Source organism: Neomonachus schauinslandi, chromosome 9 (assembly GCF_002201575.2).
Source record: "Neomonachus schauinslandi chromosome 9, ASM220157v2, whole genome shotgun sequence".
NCBI lineage: Eukaryota > Metazoa > Chordata > Mammalia > Carnivora > Phocidae > Neomonachus > Neomonachus schauinslandi.
The window spans coordinates 46,999,554-47,019,659 of NC_058411.1; the positions used below are offsets into that span (position 1 = coordinate 46,999,554).

Consider the following 20,106-nt stretch of genomic DNA (forward strand, 5'->3'; position numbering starts at 1 on the left):
TTCTCTTATGTCCATTGAATGTTTACCAGACACATTATTATATTTCCACAAAATAATGATTAGAACTTAATGATAAGTCTAAAGAGTAGAGATTTTGTGAACCAGACGTTCTGACCAAATTCTACTAAAACTATTAAGCCCTGACTTTTCACTTCTCTGTCAGGCCACCTAAATTTTCCAGGTTGTTTTTCAGTTTTTGGTCCCTAAGGCTTTCTTGGGAAGCAAACAAGTGTCCTGAGGCCAGCCTTATTCACAGATAGTCATCAACAATGGCAAGAAACTAATTTCCTTTACAAATACTTAGGTAGCACTAGTAGCACTCTGTGGGCTAGGATCTCTCCTACTTGCTTTACAAATAATACCAGTGGGAATTTCCACCTTAACTAGGAAAAGATCAATAAGAAGCTTTTGAAAAAAATCTCCCTCCCCTCACCTTGGTAATTTCAAAATGCAAATTTTAGAAATGAGATTCCATTCTTTGCTTATCTGATCTTAAAAATTAATACAAATGATAATATTTGTAGTGTGTTATATAAGCAAGTATTACTCACATCACCTTTATCAGGAGTATAAATTAAATGACCACTCAGGGACATTTTGATAAGATGATAACATTTAATGTGAGTAAATATGAAGTTTCATTTGTGAAAACGAGAATAATCAAGAATGTGTTGAAAGATTTACTCCATGAAATTCATATCAGTTCTTTGCAAAAAATGGAAGCAAACTGAACATTCTAAAACAGGAGATTAGTTAAATTATTATGCATCAACATAGTGTGTTACCCTTCAGCTTAGTGGTTAACAGAATAGATTCTGGTCACACACTTCATGGGTTTGGATTCTGCTCTGCTTAACAGTTTTAGGACTTTGGACCATAAAACCTCCCTTGCTTAATTCTATTACTTACAAAAATTTTGAATAATAATAGTACCCACATTTGCTGGGTTGTTGTGTGAAAAAAAGATGAGTTAATATGTATAAAGCATTACAGGTAGTGCTTGCCACATAGTAAATATTATCAAAAGTTATATAGCTATTACACAAAGGGGGAAGTAGCATATTTTTAGTCAGATGGGAAAATATAGCATATTAAGTGAAAAGAGCAGATTTCAAGAGAGCAATGGGTATATGAAATTATCCCAATTTAGTTAATACACATTATATAGAGACATACATATCTGCCTATCAATAGGCAGTATCATTGTATACAAGATTTCAAGAATAAACATCAAGGGTTCATTATCAAAGCTATTAATATATCTGGTGAGATTATTTTATTTTTTTCATCGATTAAGTCTTTTATTTTCTGATTTTTCTGAAAGGAGCATGTTCCGTTTTTGAAATATGGGTGGAAAGTTATTTTTTAAAACAAAACGTCTTGATCCCACTAATTCGTTCTTATCACTAGAAACTCGAGGAACAAATAATAGTCATTCCAGCTTTAGCACTTAACACGAGTCTCTGAAAGAGCACAGTAAAAGCATTTCTATGTGAAAAACAGTTCAGTGATTTTTCACTTCATCATATATATTTCTAAGAGCATGTTTTTAATTATTTAGAGAAAAGTCCTTGTTTGAAGAATGAAAGTGTCTATCTGGGACACTTAAATACTATGGAGAACTGAAAATTTATTGATCTCAAATCTGTTCTGCTTATCTTAAAACTGTGCCCTGGTAGTATCAGACAATATGGAAGCTATACCACCTGGAAGGACATGGCGGACCATGGACCCGAAGGCAGCCAGAGGGATCCACAGAGAAAACAGCTTTCTGGGAAAGGACTCAGAGTCTGCTGACCAGGGTCTTAGAATTCTCCAAAGAGAAAAGACAGCATACACACAAAGGAGATCTATCCTGTAGTCCATCTCTGGGATGTAAAATCCAATATTTACACAAAGGCTTAGCCCGAGGAAGGCATATTTTTGATCTTCAGCTGTAAGTACTTAGTAACTGCCTAACAACACACATATCTTGGTTTTGAATATCCATAGAAAGGCATGCTCTCTGACAGAGCCTCAGGCAGAGTGGTGTTGACCTTGTAGCCTGTATGCTTGCTGCTTTATTAAAGTTTCATGCCTTCCATCGCAACAATTGCTGCATGAATTCTTTCACAGCTTCCAGCACTCTGCAAAAGCCATAGAGACGTGGCAAATTGATTTTCCCCCAAGAAACTATGAACATTGGGTGAAGCAACAGTTTGTTGTTGTTTTTTTTCTTTTCTCTCTCTCTTTTTTTTTTTTTTGCCGTGCCTTGAGGCAAAAAGTGACTTCCATCTTGCTGAAAAAAACCCTCCATGTTGATTTGCATCTCTAGCTTAAGAGTTTCCTGTCTAAGGCAGAGAAATATTTTAAGTTTGGTAGATAAAGGCCATGTGGAGTATATCTGGAGTTCAAACTCTAACCAGAACTGGCTATGTCTGGTGAGGAAATCAGATACTTCTCATTTGCCCTGAGAGGTGGAGAAGCTACATTTCTGTTGTTGTTAGAGTAGTCTAGTCTTCTTCCGCTTCATTAGAGAGCCCATAAGAGAGAACTTTTAAATGGACATTATTAAGCTCAGAATGGTGGTGGTTTTAGAACAGTGATGGTTCCTTGAGGGAAGGTATTGTGTTTACTTTCTTTATCATTGTTTTCCTAGCATGAATCACTGTGCCTGGCCCATGATAAAACTCTATGAATATTGATTAAATTAAATCACGAAAGAAAAGATTGTAATTGCTATCTGTATAGTCAGTTTTGCTACAGTAAAAAACAGCCCCTAAAAATCTCAGTGGCAAAGGTTTATTCCTTGCTCATGTTCTATCATAGGAGGTAGTCTGAAGTTCTGTTCCACATGTCTTCTTTCTGAAAGCCCATGGCCACTGTGTGGGATACGCCCAGTGGTATGCAGGTATGCTGATCAGCTCATACCTGCTCACTGCTCAAGAGTTGACAGTACACTTCTCTTCTAACTCCACATTCTGTGATGTTATGTTGGTAGCCTGAAACCAAGTATGTATTTACACCTTGGAAACTGGCAAACACTACAAATCAGAATTTGGGTTTTTCCTTTTGTTTTTTGAGAGCCAATTTTTCGGCACACCCACTGGATTCGTGTGACAAAGAAGAAAAGCCAATGAGCTGGCAGAAAATCACAGTGCTTCTTTAGGCTAAAGCAAATCACATGGCCAAGAATGAAATGGGATAGAGATACACGCTCCACCTACAGGAGGGACCACAAGTCATATGGCAAAAATGGGGAGGGAGCAAACAGTTGTGAACAATACTATAATCTAGTGCACTGTCTGAATAATCATAAGTGATCAAACCCCAAATTGGGGCATGTGGTATGACAAAATGTTTTAATGATTTATGTATGTCTATTTTAACATAATTCTTATTATAAAAATAATACTATTTACTAAATGCTTACAATATGCCAGGTGTTGCATAGAGGAACTTTATATATATGATTTCACCTAATCCTCACTACGGTCCTCTGATGAAGAGACTATTGTTATCCTCATGTTGCAGATGAGGAAACTGGAACCCAGGAAGTTTAGCGTTTGAGACTGGGGCTCCTGGACACAGACTCAGAGAGTTGTGAAGGGATGGTTAGTGCTCTCAATAGATCCACCTGTAAGGAAGTGAGAAGGCCAAGAATGAGCAGAGGCCTCAGCCCAGTCTGCAGGGAGTTCTGGAGCTGGGATAGCCCATTCTCAAGTCATGGCAAGAAGGCCCCAGCCTGGAAGGGGGCAAAGCCCTGAGCAATGCAGTTCCCCATAGACAAGAAAGACAAGAAAGCGTGTGTCTCTACCCCATTGTCATTCTTGGCCATGTGATGTGGCCTGGTGTAATCTGTTAACATTGATATTCCCAGCAGCTGGAAGAAGGACGCAAATCTGGGTGGAGTACCACAGTACCCATTACCTTAGGTAATATGCCCAGGGTCCCACAGAGATTAGAAGGCTAGGATTTAAACCCAAGTCCATCTGACCTTAAACCCTGTCCTCTTAACCCCAATGTCAGATTAGTGCCCATTGCCCTATCTCAGTCAGTTGCTACTATCTAGTGAAAAAAATAGCATTTCTGGTCCATGTTTATGGTTTCAAGAATGACTGAAACAGAATGTTTGGATTTGAATTGTTATTAAAATGGAGGTCAATGGCATTATGCATTAGCTTTTGGTGTGGATGTTTGCGTACTTGTGTGTGCAGATCTAGCCCTGAGGAATGGGAAAGGGGATTATATGGAACAGTGTTAGGTGCATCATGTCTTCCTCCTTTCTATCTTCCACACAGCTTATAGGTCACGTCCACAGTAAAAATGGTAAGATTGGTCTAATATATGAGAGATGTGCCTGCTCAGGCAGGGGAACTTGGATGTGCTTCCTTCCCTGCCCTTAAGGTTAACCTGGGTCTGCTGAAGGGTCAGCTCGTTGCCCAAGATTGCCCCAGGTTCCCCTAGGTCAGAGCCAGGCTAGCCACGGTCAGAGATAAACAAAGCGGACACCAGTTAAAGGGGTAAGGACAGATTTCAATCAGTAATATAACTGTTGCAATAGGGAAAGGAGTCCAGCATGAACTGAACTCAACTTCAATTTGTACAGAAGTGACTGAGCCTTTTTAAGGGAGAATGAAGGATTGGGGAGGGGACGAGCTGGGGTTCAGGAGAGTCAGGGAAGTGAGAAATTACAGAAAGTGAGAAGGGGTTGGCTCAAGTGAAACCCATCTGGGTTTGCTAACTTGCTTTTGAGTTTAGCTCCTATTCTTCTATAGAGACTAGGTGACAAGAGCCCTATCTTCGGGTGTTGGCTGAAACAACCGGTAAATTCTTTTGGCAGCCTCAAGTTTCCTCAGACTGACACTTAAAGGGGCTAGGGTCGTCCTAGGGATGTGGCCATGAGCCATTAGAAACTATGTTAGTGTTTTGTTCAAGTCTTTATGGGCCAAAGTTGAGAAGAGGGCCCAGAGGAAGCTGCTACAGTTTGGCCACGGAGAGGATCTTGGTCACAACCAATTAGCAATAAGCAGCAGTTCAGTGGCCCCAAATCAGCTGCCCATAAGGCCCCTCTGGTACCAGCCTTATCCAAAGCCAAGAGCCTCCTGATGCTCCACGGATGTCTCATACACACATGCACTCTCGCACACATTCTTATACACTCACATACTCCGTGCTCATGTCTGCTCACTCACACACATTCACTTTCTCTCTCACTGGCTCATACACACGCACACACATGCCTAGATTACTTGTTTACAGATCACAACCTGTGTACCGCCCCCAGCCTGTGAGGCTTCTTGCCCATCTAACTAGTGAGCTGGGGCTGGGGTAGATCCAGGGTCTTCCACCATCAGAGAAACCAAGGGAGAGATCCCTTTGTGGGGGGAAAGAAAGGTACAGGCCAGAAACAGAAGGTTTAGCCAGAAGGAGAATCAGTCCCCCTGAGTTTAACTCAAACGTTCCCCAAGTTCTAGTCACTCAGTGACTTCTCATTCCTTTACCTGATTCCACCCTCAGCCCAGTCCCTTCCAAGGTCTCAGGTCAGGGGGTGATAAAGACAGCGCTGGATCTCAGTCCAAAGCTTTTGGCCCTCTCCCATGAGACCCATGGATCTCATTGACAGGTCCTTTTCAAATTCACCAAAAAACTGTATGCAGGAAAAAGGCTAGGTTAACTAGCTATGCTATGGTTTACTTATTATCTGCCTGTTAAGCATAATCAGGTTTCCTCATAATCAATCATAATCCCCTCACCAACTCACCTTCCTTGGTTTTACATGCTCTCACCATAGGTGGTTTTTATTTCTTCCTGCATGAGTGAGAGAAGAATTCTCTCCTTTGGACGGCAGAAGCAAAGAGCACAACTTTGGAGTCAGACTAGGGTTTGTGTTCCTGCTCTTTTATATGTGAGTCATAAAACCTAAACTCGGGTGTGTCCTCTCTGAGCCTCTGCAAAATGGCAGGGTGGTGATTGGGATTAAATAGGATGCCCATTAAAAGCACCCACCAGTCCCTTGTTAATAATAAATGACCAATATCTTGTAACTATTAGAATTTCTTGCCTTTACTTTTTAATTATAGAATGTCAGTAATGTAGTAAGACTTAAAAACCAACATTCTTTCCAGAAAAAAGTTGTTCTTCTAGCAGCCTTACTTCAAAATCACATCACATCAATTGTCACTTTGCTTCTGCGTTTTGTGTTGACCCAGGTACCCGGGAAGGAGGTGGCCTGGGCCACAGTCCCCAAGCAGAGTGCACTGGGACAGAGTCCCAGGGGCCATCAAGCCACTATTTCTTGTTTGTCACCTCATCTATTTTGTACTAATTCTTTAGGGTTGACCCTTTTTGACCTGTCCCATACCTGTAACTTCAGATCGCAGACAGCCAGGAAGCTTTCCTTCATTTGTCCCAATTGTCTCCATCCAATATTCGTAGTAAACTGAGGGAGGAAATGACACATGAATGATGTTCACGGCAGAGCAAGGAAAGGAGACACCATCCCCCGCGTGGGCATCCTCCGCAGCTGGGCGGGTGCTCGGCCAAGGGAGGAGTTGTTCACGAGGGACTGAAACCCATACCGTCTGCCAAACGGCTTCCAGGTTGAGCTGCTGATCCCTTACAACCTTCACTCCTTTGGAAGGTGAGGGGAATCTGGGTGGAAGTTGGAGGGGAAAAGCAGCACAGGAAGGAAGGGGGAGGCAGAGTGCTTTTTTCCCTCATTCAAGCTCTGAGCAACTCTTTCTGGGAGATCTTGGTGATTCAGAGCATGCTCTGAGCTCTTGCCTCCTTGGCTACATTATTTCCCCACTCTCATTCACTTTCTGGTCATGACAGCTTTTCAGAAAATTGGAAGACAACTACGCAGGAAATCAGAATGGCATTGCTTAGGCCTCATAAACTGCTTTTAATGGCCGAAGGTGCTGTAAGGAAAACACACTAAGTATTTGCATCTGTGATGTTCTGCTATAAATTCCCAGGGCTGCTCTGTGGTCCTGAATACAGAACACTTCTGTTAGCCCACGGCAGGAATTTAAATGCTTCTGGGAAACAAAATCAGTAAATAATAATGTTCTTCTACATCAGATGTAGCTTAAAATGTGATCAGAAGATTATCCTATAAAAGCAATGCACACATAAATCCTTATAATAAGAGCATTTTCTAGTGATAGTTTCCAAGATTTTTCATTGTCTCCTGCTCAGTTTCCACAAGTTGGCAAAGCTTAAGAGAAAAGTTTTAGATCTTTATCTTATAATGCGGTCTTTTATCAAATACCAGAACCATTTGCCAGGTAGAAGGCATTCTTGGGATTGGAAATAGACACAAAGGGAGGTAATCTGCAAATGAATTGATTTTTTCAGTTCACTTATTGATTTGCCATATAAAAAGCTGGGAGTGGATGAGGCCAGTACTCTTTGTATACTACGGAATAATTTTTTTTCTAAGAAGATAGCAGGACCTCGTCAACAATTCTTTATGGGTATCAGGTCTAACTTACATTGTACAATTAAGTACCAGGCGGGGATACAAGAAATCAGGTAGCTTCAGTTCTGTACAGCTGAATGAACTTGGCTTCTATATTCCAACATCCAAATGTGTTTACTAAGCTTAGCAGAGATTATAATAAAAGGGGGAAGAAAACTATGGTAGCCAGCAAACTTTTGCTCATTCAGAAAAAGAAGGGATATGAATTCTAAAGTAACAATGAAAAATGTCTCCTTTAGAATATGTCTCTAATTTATTGCCTGCTCCTCTAAATGAGACCCTCCCACCCTCCTTCGCCCCCTGGGCTCTTGGAAAAAGTTCTTGAGGAGAAAACTTTTACCCCAAGTAATAGATGCAGCTGAGACCTGGTAATAAATAATTGAGTAGCCCTTCCAGCATCATAGGCTCACTTTGTGCTTTTTCTTACTCAGCTGTGTTGGTCTAGCCTTCCTGAGTCTGAGTACCTAGATCAAAGTACAAGTGATGAAGGATATTCTCCAACAGATCCTGTTCCAGGAATCTGCTCTGCAAATCTCCCCAGTCAGTCTGCAGGTGTTTGTGAGCAGGATGGAAGAAGGTGAATAAGAGTTAATAACAACCAGGGTACCTGGGTGGCTCAGGTCATTATCCTGGAGTCCCAGGATCAAGCCTTGTGTCGGGCTCCCTGCTTAGCGGGGAGTCTGCTTCTCCCTCTCCCTCTGCTCCTCTCCCCCTAGCTCATGCTCGCTCTCTGTGTCTCCCTCTCAAATAAATAAATAAAATCTTTTTTTTTTAAAGTTAATAACAACCAACATTTATTAAGCATGTACCATACACCAGAGGGGTTCTGGCTTTAAATTAGTATCTCATGCAATGCCCATAATACCCAAGAATAGTAATATTCTTCTCATTTTATGGACGAGGTAAAACTATGTAAAAAAAGTTTGAACAGCCAATAACTGGTAGCATTTATGAATTCAGAGTAGTTCCCTTAACCATTACCCATAGCTAGCAGGAGCTTTTGCATTGGTGAATGCACTAAACCCTCACAATAACCCAACTACAAAACATTATTCTGCTTCCCATTTTTCACATTGGAGTAACTCAGGCACAGGTGACTCTCTCAAGGTCACATTTAGTAAAGTAGAGGCAGAATTTGAGCCCTTCCAAGGCTTATGTTCTTTCTACCACTCCACATTGCTTCTATGAAGCATTTGGCATGCATATTTTTAAAGAGATCCAGTGCCCAACTTTGTATTTAATAAGGCAAATATAAGAGGAAAACATTCAGCTAGTCATATACTCTCTAGCTCTATCCATGTGGTTGTCAATGGCAAGATTTCATTCTTTTCTATAGCTGAGTAATATTCCATTGTATGTATATGCCACATCTTCTCTATCTATTCATCTATTGATGGACACTTGGGCTGCTTCCATATTTTGGTTATTGTAAATAAGGCTGGAATAAACATAGACGTGTATATATCTTTTCAAATTAGTGTTTTTGTATTCTTTGGGTGAAATTACTGGATCATATGGTAAGATGAAGGGGATTAAAAGTACCCTTAACTTGATGAGCACTGAGTAATGTATAGAATTGTTGAATCACTCTCTTGTACACCTGAAACTAAGATAACACTGTATGTTAACTATACTGGATTTAAAAGTTTTTAAAAAGAGACAGAGAAACATTCATTAGACCAAGAGATATAATCTTAAGATTCTGCCCTTTTACTTGAAAGGGGAGAGTGGTTGAGGGGTTGTGTTGGCAAGGAGGGGAGTGGGCTTTAGTTTTCAAAGAAGGTGTTGTGGGAAAGGAGTTTGTCTCTGTAATTTACAGGAGAGATGAGAGGATATGCCCAGGCTGCTAGGAGAAGAACTTTTGCATCAAGTACAATGGTAGTGGCTGTCAGTAATGGAAACCTCAGTACGGGAACTTAACTAGGAGCTAATGTTCTCCATAGACAAGGAGCCTAGTGGTAGGAGACTTCAGGTGTTGTTCGGCTGCTCAAAGCTGCCCCTGGAACCAGGCTCTTTCTTCTTTCACCCTTCCTCCCTTACCATGTTGGCCTTCTCAATGAGAATCATAAGACATCTGCCATGAAGTCAGGAACACAAGGGCAGAGGCTGCACCAGCCACACTGGTCTCATGTGAGCAGAAAAGCAAGAGCTTTCTCAGACCCTTCCTCACCCGCAGCCAAGCTCCACTTCAATCTCATCAATTAGCAGTGTGTCCCATGGCCACCCCAGCAGGCAGGGAGGCTGGAGAAAAAGCAAGTGCTTACCTGCACCCCTGGCCCCCCAGCAGAATTGCCTCCCATATGGACGGGACAGTGTGTGAAATCGGGAGGAGAGTCTGCCTTGGTTTGGGAATGGAGAGGAGTTAGGGCAACAGGGCTGTAATTGGGAGCAGGAAGGTGAGCTTGATGAGGAATGTGGTCGTGGCTTTTGTATCTGTCATTACACTGAAGAGGCCCTAGAGTATCACATCAATGCTCTAACCCTTCCCTTCCTCATCCTGTTCTTGACTCTCTATTCTTCCTGCCCCAGGCCCAGACCAATCATCTGACTCACTGTCTTCTTTTAATATCAAATTAGATAAATCATTGCTCAATTAATCAATGAATTAACGAGATGAGGAAATTCCAGGCAGATATCAGCTGGTGAGGGCCTCCGCAATGGGCAGGAATTGTCCCTGCTTCAGAGGAGAAAGTTCTCCGGAGCCTGTGGAAGGGGTCTGGAGGTCGTTATAGAATCCTCACATACAAATATTGGTGTCCCAAGCTCGACAAGAAGAATCTGAGGAGGTTGAGGACTCTTGGGTCTTGGATCGAAATGACTTTCTACGACCTTGTTGCTACTTCCTGTGATTACAGCTCCACGGTTTCCTTCTTTATCTTCGCAGAGCCAGCTCTCCCAGGCGCTGAACGGACTATCAGACAGGGCCAAAGAAGCCAAGGAGTTTCTGGTGCAGCTCCGCAACATGGTCCAGCAGATCCAGGTATCGGCAGCACCTGAGACAGAAAGCAAATGCCATGGGTTCAGATGTAGCTGCGTTGTGGGGAAATTTATTTCTTCTACTTTTCTGTATTGTGGGGAAATTCCAGTTATTATTTTCTGCTCTGTCTCTTCTAATACAAACACATGTACAGATCAGCTTCAAATATGCCCCCTTCTCAAGGTGGTTATATTTTGCCAACGAGCCAGCCACACTACTTGGTTTTCCAAATAGCTCCTGTCTTCAGCACTGAGGTCCTAATTCTCTACTACTGTGGATTTAGAAAGAGATCTCTTTGTGAATTCGGAGTCATAATTGTTGAGTTTTTTAAACTCTACAGGTTTGCAAACCACCTTGCAGTAATTACGTCTTATCCAATGGTAACAAAGGGGTCACATTTTCCCCTCCCTCCCTTCCTTCCTTCCTCCTTCCCTCCTTTCCTTCCTTCTTGCCCATAGTAATGCTTCTTCTCTACTTAGATACTTAAATATTTTCCAACCAAGATACCCCCCCGGGAGCTATAATTTCAGATTGCTTTATTTGGACAGAGCGACCCACAGATCAGCCAGCATTTGAGAGCTCGTGAATTCTCCACTATTGCTAAAGGGAAGAAGCCATAAAATGCACGAGATGCTTAAATAATGACCTTCTGCACTGTTTACTGTTCTTACGTTTTGAGATTGCCTCACAGAAATAACCTTCCCTCTGGCCTCCAGTAAATTGCTTTCTGAGTTAATATTTAACTCATGTCAAGGTAGAAATATCTTTTTAAATGTAAGCCAGCCTTTCAAAGCCTCTCACACTGATTTCCTCACCCTTTTTTGCATGCATGCTCATGTTAAAACTTTTGATTCCCTACAACCTAACAGTTGGACACTTCCTTCTGTTTTCCAGGCCAGCAGAGGTTATAGGTCAGTCCTTTCTTTGCTTTTGCCTCTTCAACAGAGCAAAGCTTTCTTTGTGCTCTACATCAGAACCTGTAAGAAGGCTGCCCTCATCCTCCCAATATTACCCTGCATGGGACATAGAGAGCTCTTAAATGATGTTTTCTATAGGACTTCTCCGAGTGCTCAAAAGCAATTGTCATGAAAGCCAAAATTTCACATGTAGAAGTCATTGCTCTAGCAATTACTAATGCACACCTTAAACAAAGAAGACCTTGCATTTGAGAAGTTATCAGATACCTATCAGTATGTCCTCATATTAAGAGACACAGTTCTTTATGATTTGGGGAATAAATTAAAATTTGATAGGCTAAGCTGTTCTTTCCTTGCCAAGCTTACAGTTGACTCAGTTGGATGCTATTTTTTCAGTGCTATTCGTGTATATGTGAGAATTCATCTTCCATTTGCTATAAATTACAATTGTTTTGCAGATTATGGTTTGACACTCAAAATTACATATGTAAGATACTGAAAAGATGACTGTTCATAAATGTTTATGATTTAGGAGAGAATTGCTTAAAAGAAATGTCTACGGCATGTATAGGTTTAAATCAAGTAAATAGTTAGATCCGGCATTCAATTTAAACATCATGGAGAAGCTATAATTCATTTAGAATATGGTTAGCTTTCTCCCACAAGCAGTTGGTTCTTGGCTTGACTTTTACAGCTGGGTGATGACTGTTACATATACTAATTGTTCTTGACCGCCTATGTGCATTAACTGTTTGCTTTCCTTAATGAAAGGAGCGAGTACTTTTGCCCATGATTATTCTTATAAATTTCTGTTGTCATTGGATTATTGTTTAAAACATTATTGAAGACCACTGCCGTCCTCTTTCTTCTCTCTCCTCTTGAATTGAATGATTCTTTAACTCTCATGCCTCCACCATGCCCAATCTGTTCAGGCAGCCAGCCTCTCCAAATGCCACCTTCCACCATCCATAAGTGGACATACACCAGCCCTCAGAAGGATTCATGTTCAACTTTACAAACTAAGCTTTATTTTACACAATATAATGTGAACTGTGGAGATGATTTCCTTTTGGTAAAAATGAATTTATTAAGTAATATTTATCCTTCTCAATGTAAAATTCAAGAGGACACTACCACTGTAGAATGAAATTTATCCGGTTATTTAAAAAAGGCTAAATGTGCATTGTAGACAGAGTTCTTTTCATCTCCTTCAGCAGGGATTTCCACCCCACAAATGGACAGGGGAACTCTATTTTTTCTGGCAGCCCAAGGAGCGCAGGTACTTTGCGGCTAAGATATGTACTGTCTCACACAGGAGAACAGCGTGGAGTTTGAGGCTTGCCTGGTGGCCCAATGTGATGCCCTCATCGATGCCCTCAACAGAAGGAAAGCCCAGCTGCTTGCACGTGTCAACAAGGAGCATGAACACAAGCTGAAGGTGAGTGCTGTGCCATGGGGAGAGCAGAAAGCTGAGGAGCCAGGCTGGCCTGATTAGGGTAGAGGGAGAGGTGAGGTCTAACTACAGGCTCTCTGGTGGGGTTAGGCAGTCAACAGCATGGAGCTTCAATAGTGGGCAGCAGAGAATGGATACGACCTCAAGGGAGCTCGTGAAAGGCCCCATAAGCATCAGATACCCCCAGCAGGTTTGGAACAGGCTGTAGTCCCCGAAGAACAGGGGAAGGCCCATTTCTAAACAAATGGGATTCCAGTAGGAGAACCAGGGAAGAGTTTCAAAGTGAAGAAATAAGAGAACACAGCTTACAAAATTTGGGACTCAAGCTTCGTGGCAGGGAAGCTTCAAGCCGAGCCAGTACCCATCTTGTGATGACCAGAAACAAGGCAATAAACTAGTTGCTAACTAGGGCATGAGTCCTGGACAAGACCCACAGTAAAACTGGCAATGCTGAGCCCTGAGCAGCAGAATCACCAATCTTCCAACTCTACTGTGTGCCTCAGCCACACACTGGGACCCTGAGCTCTGGGGGGGGGGGGGGCTGCTGCCAGAAGGCAGGGGGCCAGGCAGCCTGATCTAGAACAACTGCTCCCCAGGGAAACGTAACAGTTTTCTCCAAAAGTAAGAAAACCCCAATCTTGCTTCCTCCTCTAAGAGGCTCCCCCTTCCACCACCCACCTGCTGCAAACACAGGTAGGGCCACACACCTGCTTCTTCCTTCCCCAAAGTCAGGGCAATGATGTGGCTGGAATATAAACCTTTCTCCCCTGCCTCAGGTGTCACGCTGAGAGGGCCTGTTGAACTGCACCAGGCAGGAGGCAGAGCTGGGATAACAAGGTCCAAGGCGGAAAGCACTCCTGAGGGCTATGCCCCGTGATGAAGTTTGCTGGCCTGACCCCTCTGGTGCTCAGTCAGGGCCACGGCTCTCTGAGCGTTCCTGAGGAGGCAGCGGCGGCACACACTTTTATCAAGGAGAGGCACAGCAGATGCCTTGATAAAGAAAATTGCACGGCTTGAAGTTAAATCTGATGCAGGAGGTGGGAAAGAAAAGTGCACAGGGCTTTAATGTTCCGAGAACCTCAGCCTGTTGGTTTGGACAGGAAACCAAGGCTGCTGATGGTAACACTCCTTCCAGAGATGCCATTACTGTTTCTTAGTGGTGGGTCTAAACTGGAAGACCCTCTTCGGCTCATCGTAGAATGGATTCAAACCTGTTTCCGTCACCTGCTCTGACATTACTAACAGATGGCCACTATAGCCCTTCATTTCACACCCTTCAGAAACCTAAAACCTTTATTGTTACAGTGGAACTCAAATACCCCTTGAATCACACGGAGCTCTCTAAGGTAAAACCACAACCGGCTATAGGAAATGAGCTGGGCGGCTGGATTTTCCCTCTCGATAGTAGACCAACCATTTTAGTATGTAGTCACCAAATGTTAACTTTTCCTCAGTGGAAAACTCTTTTTTAAGACATTGCAGACACTTTCTTGGTATCTTCAAACAGAACACGGTGAACCATTTGTGATCAGTCATACGGCGCCTATAGCGGCCACTGCAGGTTTTCTGCATGGGGGGGCCCTAAGGGCAGCGGTCTGGACAGAAAGGGGAAGCGCAGATTGAGAAAGCATCATTTATCCATATCGAACAGCAGGAGAGGGGCGTGAGGGCCCCCAGGAGCCTCGCTTAGTGCCATCCCTGCAGGCTGGGACTGTGTGAGAACCCGTTATAGGCTGTGCTGGGGGCGCAGAGACCGCCCCGGAACGGCTGCTCGTCACTGCCAAGACTCCAGGTCCGGCAACTGTCTGTCCGTACTGGTGACCGCCACAGAGCGGGGCACCCCGATGCGCCCGGGGCTTCTGAGCCGAGGCAGCTGCCTGCTCTCATCCCGCCCTGCCCAGCATGGAGTGCCCTGCCCCAGATCCCGAAGGGCCATGGGAACAAGAGGCAGGTGGCTGGTTGTCCCCCACGGCAGCAAAGCTGCTCTGTCTTCTGTCGTGAGCGATTTGTTTCTCTGCTGTTTTCAGCGGATTGTGTGTCACTGCTAAAAACTGCCAGAAGCGGACGCCAGCCTCCAAGTCTCTCTCCCTCCCTCTGCTTTTCTCCTCCTGCCTTTCCCCTTTCTTGTCATTTCTGTTGCTACTCAGATTTGTGAGAAAAGACTGGCCTTTTATAGACATCCCTTGCCAAGCACAGTACTTCTTTCTGTCTTTGTTGGCTGACCCATCACTCACAGTCCGGCAGGGATAATCTTATGGTCTTCCGCTCCCCTTGGCAGAGTTCTCTTGGGGCCTGCTTTTCGCTGACAAAGAGGAGAGTTGTGTGTGTATTTTTCTGGCAACTTTCTCTTCTTGAGCAATCCAAAAGGCTGGGGATGCTGGAAAGGGAGTGTGGATAAAGACTGTCTTTATAATCTCCTCATGCCCCTCTCTGAAAGCACGGATTGCTTGAGCAGATTGGATGGTTCTGGTTCTGAGACAAGCCGGAGCTGAGAGGTGAAGAGCCCAGCTTCTGTGTCATAGAGAACGGGGTGTGAGGACACACTTTATCACTCACTAGGTCTCTAACTGTGGGCAAGTCTCTGGCTCAGTTACTTTCACCTGCGGGTAAAATCAGGCCAAGAACGGTCACCACCTCACAGAGCATTGCCAAGCACTTAGCACAGTCCTCAGGAAATGTTGTTAGCACTGAGAGAGAATGCCTGGAAATGTGGTGGCACCCAGCACGCCGAAGAAGTGCTCCTAGGAGCTTATTTTCCATTAATACCAGAATACCAGAGTGGTGTAGAATTAGTCTATACGCAGGTGTGATTGCCTCTGAACCTAGGAAAGTGGCTTGCATTTTTAACTGATCATCCTATAAAATAATTCACAAAGTTTGGTGAACTATTTTTAAAGTTAGTAAAAAAAAAAAAAGGCTTTGAGATATATGTATGGAGCTGTGACCATATTTTAAGAATATTTTAAATATAAATTATGTTTAATACTATTCTGTGGTTTGAAAAAAACACTGGGAGACAAATATCTATTTTGGGGATGTAGTGAACTAATCAAATGTCAGAAAGCTACTGAAGGGGAAAAATGCTTTTGAGCTTTCAAGAAATACTACTGATTCGTGTTTGGGACTACTTGGGCAATATCCCCACAAAAAGAACAGTAAACCTGATCCCCCAGGTATCTTGTTTGAACTATATGTTTTGTTACCGTTCTTCCTGGGCCTTCCTGACCTGAGTAAGGTCTTAAAATATCCTCACTGTCTGTGATCTGCACAGGGAATTTGTGATGATGCTTACATATGCTATTAATGAGATCCATGTTTTTCTCAGGAAACTTACAAATGTCATTTCTGAGAATGATTTTTTTTTAAAAGATTTTATTTATTTATTTGACAGAGAAAGACACAGCGAGAGAGGGAACACAAGCAGGGGGAGTGGGAGAGGGAGAAGCAGACTCCCCGCCGAGCAGGGAGCCCGATGCGGGACTCGATCCAGGGACTCCAGGATCATGACCTGAGCCGAAGGCAGTTGCTTAACCAACTGAGCCACCCAGGCGCCCTCTGAGAATGATTTTTATTTATGTAACACTCAGAATTTGAAATAATTCTACAATCATCTTAAATGTATATTTGCTCCAATATTTTAGAGTAAATTCATATGTTGAATAGTACAAGGTGACAGGAGTCTTCTTGGTTACCTTTTAATTCTAAGATTCTCTGGAAGGAAAAAAGTTATAGTTATTAAAAATATTCTGAAAAAGTCTAATCTTTAATTTCCATGTGTGGTTGGCCAAAGAACATACCAACAAAATTAGCAAGAATGCTAAAAGATAATGATAAAGTTTCTTGTTTTTTATAGCTTTTCATTTTTACAGAGGACCCCCACACCCCAATTGTAACTATATATAGAATGTTTGACTTTGAACCCAAATGTACTGTTGGGTTTTGTTGGAATCATTATCACTATTGTCATCATTGTCTTTATTATTATTTACCATGTATTGTCTGTCATGTTCCCATTATGTTTATTAAAAAAATTAATTATATGGCATATCAGTCAGAGCACAAATTTACACTAGGGACATTATTGGCTTGTCAAATGCTTACTTAAGCTATTTTGCCATTGCCTCAAAACAGGCTAGTAACCCTTTGATTCAGATTGGGCTGGGGGATGGGGAAGGAAGAAAGAAAGAAAGAAAGAGGGAGAGAGGGAGGGAGGGAGGGAGGGTGGAAGACAGACCTATCCAAGCTTACAATTTTTTTTTAAATAATTAGATAGGATTTGACAGGCTACAGCCATTATTAGAAAGAAAAAGCAACAAATTTAAGCCAATAATCAGCTCAAACCCAATAAAACTACTGGTAATGAGTTCTGTAAGTCCATTTCAATGAAGACATTTGGAAAAATTAGGCACACTGGAACACTTGAAACCTTTGACTGCCCTTGGGGGGCCAACTCTAAAATTTTAACCACAATTATTATTGATTATAAGGCTATCATTAATGGGGAATTCATTTGGCAAATGCTGTGATCCTCTGCTTCCTACTACGTAGGAGCAAAAGTCACACAGGGACGGTACAGGACAGAATGCCCGGGTGCCCACGGAGTCACCAGGGTGCCACCACACACAGCTGGAGCTCACCAAAGTTAGGGGACACTCTTCTGAACCCTCTTTACCCACTTTGGCAATGCCAATGGAGGGCAGTCACAGACCTTCTTTAAGGCCTTTTGCAGCAACTCAGACATGAGTGACATTCCTTACCTCCAGAGGGCACTAAACACATACTTCGAAGATGAAAGAGCAATCTACTGTGTCTCCCTGCACCTCACAGCCTACAAAATACCATGTTGTATGCACCACTTTTACTGTGGCCCACCATAAACTGTAAATGTTCTCCTGTGTGAGTAGACCACACCAATATGCGTATCTCTCCAAATGACTTGTATTCCTTCACCAACTTCTCTGTACAGGGATGTAGTATTCTACACACTAAGAGCATGCTTTGCATATTCCACTCAATGTTTATTGATGAGGCTTTTGGTGGCATTCACACTTTTGGAATGGAAAGTTCAGTTTTGCTGTTAAAATCTCAAGCCTTCCTCAAAACAGGTACATGTTTTATTTATTTAATAGGGCTAACTTATCCTTTTCTTGATTAAAAACTCAAAGCCTCAATACTGGTCTTTGAAATGATTAGTTGACATGTGGGTAAATTAATAACAGTACAGAGAGTGGTATCAAGAGAAGGGGGGAAATATTTGCCTATCATCATGTGGGAGAATGGTGGCATGTGAGAAATTAAAAATGTTCTTCCTTAATTTAAATGCCTCTAAGTTTCAGTAAATATAATGATAATATAGGGGATAATATTCTACTCTAGGAAAAAAAAAAACAAGAGAATTTGTTACTTTACTAGATGAATCTCATGGCCAAAGCACTTCACCTATAACTCGCAAACATTAGTTGGCCATCTTGCTTTAGAAATAATGGTACATGGGGGTGCCTGGGTGGCTCAGTTGTTAAGCGTCTGCCTTTGGCTCGGATCATGATCCCAAGGTCCTGGGATCGAGCCCCACATTGGGCTCCCTGCTCCACGGGAAGCCTGCTTCTCCCTCTCCCACTCCCCCTGCTTGTGTTCCCTCTCTCGCTGTGTCTCTCTCTGTCAAATAAATAAAATCTTAAAAAAGAAAAAAAAAAAAGAAATAATGGTACATGTACAAACTCCTCCCATTGACCAAAAGGACCTGTGAAGAATAAATTCTTCAAGCTTGCATCTTAAGAGTACTTGTACCTTACACAGAAAAAAAGGACTACCTTATACTTAGGGGAAACTGTTTTAAGCTGTGATGGGAAGGTATAAATTATACTCAAGAAAGAATTTCTGAAATACAAGAGAGAGAATGTTACTGTTTACTTAGACTAAAAATTCATTAGTGGTATCCCTGCAGATCCCATGAGGAGAGAAAATAGTATGAGTGAAAGTATTTATTTGTTTGTTTGTTTGTTTGTTTTACTATGTTATGTTAATTGCCATACATTACATCATTAGTTTTTGGTGTAGTGTTCCAGGATTCATTGTTTGCATATAACATCCAGTGCCCTGAAACAAATAATACATTATATGTTTTAAAAAAAAGTATTTATTAAAAAGAATAAATAAAGAAAAAATTTTAAAGAGCCACATGTAAGATGGAGGGGTGGATGGAGGTAGATAAAGGGTGTCAAGGTCAAGTTGGATAAAATAATGAAATTCACTTTGATTAACTTCAGTTCTTGCTGCTGGTTGTGTTACATGAGCTGAGTGGAGGGAAGATATTGGTCTACTAGAGATGGGATGGGAAATGTAGTTGTGGATAGGCAGAACAAAATTTTAAACTTATATAAGCTATCATGGATTACTCTATACTACTGAAAAAATTTAAGCACTCAGAGGGACACAACAGTCCATTCTCAAATTCACCTTTTCAGAATAGGTGTCAGTGACATATCTTGACCCAAGGAATGACCTTAATAAATTTGCCACTTAACAAAATAAAAACGTTCAAGTGATCAATAGGACTTGCTATCCCGAACAGATGGGGACTGCTAATAAAATTGTGAAAGCGTTCTCTGAAACTATGAACTAAAGATTAATTCATTGTCTCTAGAGAGCTGGTTCAGGCCATAATGCAGATGAAAGCAGGAAGATTGTTTCCCAGTCCCTATTTGTGTCATTCTTGCAACTTGCACATTTCCTTCCTGGGAAAAGGAACTCTGAACTCCAGCCAGCTGCAAACATGGTTTCTCTGGAGATAGGAGCAACTGCACAGAAATGTGGAACTCAAGGGAAAAGTGACATGGCCTAGCTTCCTAGGAATTGTTTTCCATAAAAAATATAACATGAGATAAATAATAACAGCAGTAGAAATAACACAGAGTGAGGAAGGTAACAAGTAAGAGAGCTGATAAAAACTCTCAACTAGAGAAAAAATATTTATACTCTTAAAAGATCTGATTATTTGGCTGATTTCCATAGGATGGGAAATCTTGCCAAATTAATTCAGAAACTAGATGTCAGGGGCACCTGGGTGCCTCAGTCGTTTAAGCCTCTGCCTTAGGCTCAGGTCATGATCCCAGGGTCCTGGGATCGAGCCCCGCATCTTCAGCAGGAAGCCTGCTTCTCCCTCTCCCACTCCCCCTGCTTGTGTTTTGTGTTCCCTCTCTCGCTGTGTCTCTCTCTGTGGAAGGAAGGAAGGAAGGAAGGAAGGAAGGAAGGAAGGGAAGGAAGGGAAGGGAAGGGAAGGGAAGGGAAGGGAAGG

At 42.3% G+C, this 20,106-nt stretch overlaps 1 protein-coding gene across 1 annotated transcript in view; it reads left to right on the forward strand.

Moving 5' to 3' along the window:
- Positions 1–20,106, forward strand: part of TRIM9 (tripartite motif containing 9) — a 107,923-nt gene that overhangs the window by 50,440 nt on the left and 37,377 nt on the right. The window contains 2 exon segments of the mRNA XM_044917943.1: positions 10,350–10,445; positions 12,675–12,797. Of these exon segments, the coding sequence (XP_044773878.1) occupies positions 10,350–10,445; positions 12,675–12,797 (219 nt within the window).